At 31.9% G+C, this 7,764-nt stretch overlaps 1 protein-coding gene across 1 annotated transcript in view; it reads left to right on the top strand.

Annotated features, from left to right (window-relative positions):
- Window positions 1–7,764, top strand: part of LOC106468761 (cytochrome b5-like) — a 32,001-nt gene that overhangs the window by 6,649 nt on the left and 17,588 nt on the right. The window contains exon 3 of the mRNA XM_013929205.2: window positions 7,110–7,201. Within this exon, the coding sequence (XP_013784659.1) occupies window positions 7,110–7,201 (92 nt within the window). The remainder of the gene's footprint in view (window positions 1–7,109; window positions 7,202–7,764) is intronic.

The raw sequence follows: 7,764 nt of genomic DNA, 5'->3' as shown, positions 1-7,764 counted from the left end.
AGGGTGATTGACCTTTGGAATGGGTTGCCTTCAGATGTTGCGAAGGCAGTAAATTTAAGTAGTTTAAGTAAAAGTTTGGCTTTGAGGTGTTTTTAATGGTTTTGATTTACTTTAGAGGATGGAACAGCCTAGATGGACCAATATTACCCTTGTGTGTATGTATATGCATATTTGTGTGTGTATGTGTGTTTGAGTGCTTATGTGTGTGTCAGAACAAGCTATCTGATAGTTTCATAACAGATGATTGCATATAATTTTTTTGTACTTACTTCAGAAATATCAAATTGGATGACTTCTATACCCTCCAATTAATGATCCTTGTTAAGTTTTCAAGGAATTATTTTCAGTGATAAGTGGGCCACTGTAGGCCTATAAGTAATTATGGATTTTTGATGTGATAACAATTTGCAAATTCTGTTCAAAAAATACAAACAATTGGTACAATATATCCTAAAAGCCTAGAATATTGTTACTTGCCTGGTTAGCAATTATTGAACTTATTTCTTGAACAAAACCAGAAGCCTTTGGGAATGAAGAATTTAAAGGTATAGATATGTTCAATCTAGCCTAGCAACATAGGTCTAGTCATATTCTAGGACTACTGCTTCTTCATACGACAAGAAATAGCATGTTGGGTGCAAGCCACGAGGGGGGGGAAGCCTGGCTGACAGTATCACAAAAATGTGGAGCGAATAGATTTTGATTGGCTGAGGCCTATCATTCAGTTAGCATTACTAGGTCTAGCCTCACTTAGATCCAGCTCTTTTGCATAGCAAACTGTATTTAAATGTACTATGTCAGAGTGGGGCTACACCTAGTCATAATCTCTACACACTACATTACATGCTAGGCCTACCCATTTACACACAAGCTCTCTTTACTCTCTTTCTTCCAAGATAAGCAGATTCAGTCGATTGATTTTATTAAGCATCTTTCTTAAAATGGTCTTTTTTTTAATAACAAGCCTTTTTTTTTTTAGCCCTAATGACCCCTGCCCTTCCCCTGGCTAAAAGCATAACTGCACATTCTCAGCAGTGAATGTGGTAATAACTTATGTTGGACTGATTTTAACTCCAATTGAAAATAAATTGTTTTATGATTTGCTACTTCTTTCAAGTTTCATAAATGTGGAACTGTTTCTTCACATACAATATATCATCACATGAGGGTCTTTGTATTGATCAGTTATGTGTACACTTTCCACACTTAAGCTAAAGATATTCATACACAATGTTATTATTTAAAAAACACATTTAGCTTAATTTTATTAAATATTTAAATTACAAATGCTTTAATTAAACATTTTGATTGACATTTTCATGTGGAAATTTATCAAACACAAACTGAAATTGTTAGAATTTTGTCCACATTTTTCCAAATTGACTATCAAATACCAACCACTATTTCAGACCTTACTGTGTTGAAATTTGATAGAAAACATGAAACCTGATTTCTGTGGTGATGTATTGTTTTTTTTTTTTGTTCTCTGTCAAAGCTACCTTGAAGATGATTCTCTAGTTGAAAATAGTTCTATGCCATGTATTTTAAGTATGGAATTTAGAAGGATGGTTGAAAAGTACTTGATCTATGTAGTTTTTAATTTTGTTTATATAAATGTTTGCAGTCATTTTTGAGGTGATTTGCTTGGCTGTTTAAGTCATGACTAATTTTTAAAGGTTGTAACTAATACTGCCTGTCTTGGTATTTGTTAGTGGTGAGATAAAAAAAATTCAGCTAACAATTGTTTTTCTAATTTCTATAGACAAATATCATATTGAATCCTGATTCATTCAGGAGATGAAACTGAAACATTGGGAATTGAAGTTTGCCATTAGTTTTCTTTTGTTGTTTGATTTATTATATTCACATAGACCACTATGGTTAGAGTGGTCGTGTTAACAGCTCTAAAATAAGGAATAATTTTGTTAGCATTTAATAATCATCAGCAGTTTTTGTTAGGTTGGAAACAAATGTTAAAAAAAAAGCTCCAAACCATTGATGTACTCTAGGCAAAATAAGGAATGAATCATGTTTCATTCTTACCTGAAATAGAACATTGCATTGTACTATTGAATAAAAGGTGTTTCTGCAAAATACATACAAAGTAGCCTTGTAAGTCTTGATGTTATTCTTGAATGCAGGGCATGAATTTTTTTTTGATTCCACATATGTATCATTACAAAATTTTGAAATTCCAACTCAACTCATCCCCCATTCCTCTGCAGTTATTATTTAGTCTAAATGATGCTGCTGATATTTTTATCACAGTTACAAATAATGGTAATTAACTTATTAAAATCAATTTTTAATTATTATAACATTTTAAGTATGTGTTTCTTGAACTCAAACACCCAACTATAGGATACCCATTTTAACTATGGTATTTGAATGACTTTTCTTCCTTAATTTCCGACATGGGATGTAAACAAATCTTTGGGGGTCACTTGTCAGCTAAAATGGGATGCTAGCCAGTGGCTCTGTGTGCATGTATCTGTTTTAAGTGTTCAGGTTTAAGTAAAGTAGTTTTGATGTCCTTAACTATATCTCGTTTGGTAAGGAATATGACCCTTTTTTTATAGTTGAACCAAATATTTGTACAATAACATATTGTTGTGTTGTTCTGTCAGGTAGAAAAATATATTTTTAAAACACATTTTTTACCAACATTATTCCAGATTTTAACCTTGTTAGAAGAATCATAATATCTTAGCAGAAAATATTTTAACTGTTGAATCTCAAAAGACAATCAGCATGTAGACAAAACTGATTACATGTACCACAACATCCATAGAGTGTTGCTACGTAAAAAAAGAAGAAAATAGACTTATGCCACACTTCACTAAAGTAATTGTGAAGCATACCAAAAATAAATTGCTTAAGAACACTACAGTGTAAGAGATTTCCTAAAGATTTGTTCTCATTTGGTGTAGGTGATAGTTGGTAATCATTTGTGGTTGTTTTTTTCCATTGTGGGATTTTAAAAATTATAGGAAAGAATGTGTCAGATTCACATTCACAAAGATGTAAATGTATTTATCAAATGATAATATTTATTGTGAACCTTTTAAGAGTATGGAAAAGGATATCCAGCAACAACCCCAAATCATGCAATAGTAAGAGTGAAAGAGTACAGTTCACTGTATACAACTTCATAATGGTGGGATTGTAAGACATGAACAATATATTTCAGTGACTGTAGAAGAACTGTCCTCAAATTTTAGATGTCTTTTAATCATGTGATAATTTACTGTAGTTGTGTTATTCTGTTGAGAAGTGACATTATACTTTAGTACTATAGAAAATATAACCAGAAGCACTGAATAACTTTAAAATGTCATTAAATTTTTTTATTTCAGATAATAACTGAACATTATGTGTTTATCTAGCATGGCTTCCTACATTTGTTTCAAGCATTTTATTGCAACATTAAATTTTTGTGGTAGAAAATTTAATGATGCTTGAGTATGTTTAAGCTTCACATCGAGTTTTTTAGTATTGGCCTGTACTTAATATACTTTATTATAGAGTGTAAAAATAATTAAATATTTAATGATCCAAAAAATAAGTTTTGAAACTGTAATTAATACTTGGAAAATTGCATGCACATTTGACTAATGTACAATTTAAAAGTGTATTGAAATCAGCCCTCCATGTATGGTTTAATGAGTATAATATGTCTGAGCTATTATTTTGTTTATGTATTTTTTCCAAGGTGAAATGCTTTCAGTTGGAAACAATGATATACTTGTTTAATATCACCAAAATGTTGTGCAATCATATCAGCAAGTTAAGGTTATTATGTTGTTCTTATTCTTTAGACTTGTTGACAGGAAAAGTACAAGATGTAGCCAACACAGTGAATCATACGTGCATAGTTGATATTTATCTCCTCCACCTTTACAAAGTGTACTGGAATTCACTGGACAAAAACTGTTATTTTAAGCTAACATAGACATACATGTGCATAAACTTTTAAAGACATACAATTAAATTTAATAATATTTGGTCATAATTTGAAAATATTCTAATATTTTGATTTTGGCATGTAACAATGAAGCATTAAATGCTTTTTCAATACAGCATTATGTGCAGACATTGTTAATCTTTAGTGGCATTCTTTTTACATTTGTATACATATTCTAAAAAACAAAAAGATCTGAGTCTCTGATATTCAAATAAACATTGTAATTGGACATTCCCTTTTAATATGAATCAAAACGATGGACCTTATTCCTGTTACATGTAAGTGTTATATTAAGACCAGAATCAAAAGACATCATTTTTGTAACTGGGTGTTAAGAATGACCAATAACTGGTTAAGCCAAATTTGATTTGAAAAACACAAAAAACAAGTTGTAGATAGTTTCTAAAGGTCAAGGACTATCAGTAGCAATAAAACAATTAATGCTCACCCTCTTGAAGAGTGTGTGTGGGTGGGGAGGGGGTGTTTAATAGGAAATAACCTACTTTTAGCAGGAATAAATTTTACTTAACACTTACTAGTGGTATTTTTTAATTTTGTAATCATTGGCTGTATTAACCAATTACAATTGAGTGATTGAATTAATACAATGTCCCCTATGGAACATACAAGCAAAAACAAAAGCCAGTTGCTTTCCTTATCATCAACTGTTTAAGAATAGAAAGAAAAGTGGCAGTGGCATATAACCTTGATAGCTTTGCCGTAACTAAGACAGGACAAGCAGGTTTGGTGGAAATACAAACTTAAAGTGAAAAAAACTTATAAGGCTAGAAGTTGGCAGAGCACAGCCATTTATTTAGCTTTGTGCTTAAAAAAACCCAACAACATAATAGCAATAGTTTGATTACTTGGATATTTGAAATAATCAAAAACAGTAATAATAATTGCAAGGCCTAATTGTAATTAATTGATTAGTTTACATGACACTGATGTAATCTCTGCTCATAGGTTATTGGTTATATAAGTTATTCGATTAAATCACCCATCTATACAGTACACAGAGGGAACGAATTGTCACCCTTTTGCAAATCAGTAATGAGTTTTTAGGATCTGTCTTTTCCGATACGGTACGTTACCTCCCCTCACATAAATAGCTATTCTTGTTTAATGCTGCCATTTATATGCAAAAATATTTTTTTGTTGTATGTCACAAGCCTTGAATCTCCCACCCATTTGGAATTGACTAATTCCAATGCATCTTGCATACAAATCATCATGTGACAACCCTCCACCAATAAGAGTGTAACACCTTTTATGAAGAGAGTACGTCACACTCTTATTGGTGGAGGGTTGTCGCATGATGATTTGCATGCAAGACACATTGGAATCAGTCAGTTTCAAATGGATGGGAGATTCATGGCTTGTGGCATACACAAAAATTTTTTTGCAGCACTGGATGAGAATAGCTATTTATGTGAGTGGAGGTAAGTACCTATCAGAAATACATTTTCAGTATAGGAAAATTATAATTTCTGTCACTTAGGCAGCATTCAAAACTGTTTTCAAGTGATTTAATTGGATCAGGACATAGGTTAACTGTTTAGATCATATGTTTGAGTTCTGGCTTCAGTTTTTTGATAATCAAACTCCATTTTATGTGGAGACTGTATTTGTCATTTATTTTAGTTAAGGTCTTAACATTTCAAAAAGCATCTATGTTCTACTGTGCTTGTGTTGCATTTAATGAAACTTCTGTGTCATGTCCTGTTGGACCAAGGTCATATGCATTTTGAAGAGTGGTAATGACTTGCATAAATTGGTATGAACTAGGGATTTATCTCCCTTGAATGTATAATAAGAATGATCGATAACTAGGTAATCTAAGATTGTGGGATATAGCATTAGGAACTTTCAGTCTGATTTAAACATGCAATGTATCAGGATTTTTATTCATTATTTTGTTTGCATGTGTTTTCTTCTGCTTTAGCAGCCAGAAATCATTTAGATAGAACTTTGAAACCAACCAAACTTAAATCTTAGCGACAAGTTTATTGTCATATGAATAAAAGTCATTTATTATGTTTGCTTTTTTTCCTATTTTTTACGAGCACAGTTTATTCTCCTCATAACTTCTTCTGGAATTTGCTATATATAGGGATACTTGATATTTGTCTGTTGGATATCAGTGTTCCTGATAGCACATGCTCCCTTATGCAGGTCTGTAATTGTGTCTTGGTGAAACCACTGTATATGTAGCCTTGTCTGTCACAAATATAGGAAAGTTGATATGCTACATTTTTGTTTCAGTGATGATATTCTATTTTTATATTTCAAAAAATACTGTAAATTACATTATGGTTTTAATGTTTATCTCAATTGTGTGTGTGTAGTGGGGGTAAGATATAAACAAGCTCACACATTTAATTTTTTATATAAAGGACATATTTACCAATATGAGGCAATACCAAAGTTACAGGTAGTTTATAAACTTTATCTTTTGGTTTTTTGTTAAGTTTTGCATATTATATAGCTCATTATGATATTATTTATGATACCAATGGGAAGTTTACTTTTTCCTTAAAAGAAACTCTTTGTTGCTTCCTTTGTGTAAAAATTTGAAATGCTATTATAGTATACACATAATTTATTGGCATTTTAATTAATTTATTGTGAATACAATTGGTTTAAACTTTGCAAAATTAAAATAGATCCTTTAAGTTATTTCTTGGTAAACTTCACACTTGAAAGTCATTGTTATTATGCATTAAGATTACAAAAATGGAAGCTGGTGATCATGGTGATGTTTAACTGTAAAACATACTGTACTTTATTCATTGTAAAATATTCTAAAAACTGAGAAACTTGTAATATTTAAAAATGGTAAAGTTATCTTTACTTACCCTTTGGTAATATCTAACTATAAAACACCAGGTGTTGTTTTCATCACTGTTTTCATTAGAACTCCCTCTTTTTCTGAAATGTTTTTTATTCTCTCTTCCTTTTTCTTTTCTAGCCAATTATTAGTTTGAATATTGAACAAACCATCTTATACATTACCAATGTGGAATGGATTACTCAATTAATTTATACAAATTATTTATGTTAACAGAACATACTTAAAAATGTGCTTTTCCTATCAATTAGTTTATACATTTTATTCAAAGCACTCTGTGTTTCACATTTTTAGGAAAAGATGCTTCAGAAGCTTTTGAAGATGTGGGCCATTCAACTGATGCTCGTGAGTTAATGAAACAGTTCAAAATTGGAGAATTATGCGAGGTATGTCAGAATGTAGACAAATACCATTCATTGTATGTCAGTTGTTTTGTGAATATGTTCTTGCGGTAATGCAGTTTTGGAGGCCTTACAGCTATATATTTCTCATCCTACAGTATTGTGACATTTAAAGGTAAATGTACAGATTTATCATTAATAAGGAGATAATTACCATGAATATATTTTAAAATCAAAAGTAAGTGACACACAAAATGTTACTTGCATGTAAGTAGATTTGATATTTCCCTTCTGCTTTTAAAACTTAGGGAATGCAGTTTACTTGTTGCACTGTCTCTGGAGACCTGTTCTTCAGGACTCCCCACCACACCACACACATCCCCCCCCCCCTACTGCTACTAATGGAGCTAGGGAGTCCTTACTACACCCAGTTCCCAGTTGCTGTGGTGGTGAACAGAGGATTTTCCTTTGGAATGTTGAGTTTTCTCCACTCTTGGAGAAAAGGGTAAAGTTGGGGACCTTCCTGATGTCGGTAGGAGTAGGACCAACCTACGCGGGAGCCTACTTGTAAAACTTAGCTATCCCGTGGGGGGGGGGGGGGGGGGGGG

The sequence above is a fragment of the Limulus polyphemus genome, unplaced genomic scaffold, assembly GCF_000517525.1.
Source record: "Limulus polyphemus unplaced genomic scaffold, Limulus_polyphemus-2.1.2 Scaffold91, whole genome shotgun sequence".
Taxonomy (NCBI): domain Eukaryota; kingdom Metazoa; phylum Arthropoda; class Merostomata; order Xiphosura; family Limulidae; genus Limulus; species Limulus polyphemus.
This window is presented reverse-complemented; position numbering and strand designations above follow the sequence as displayed.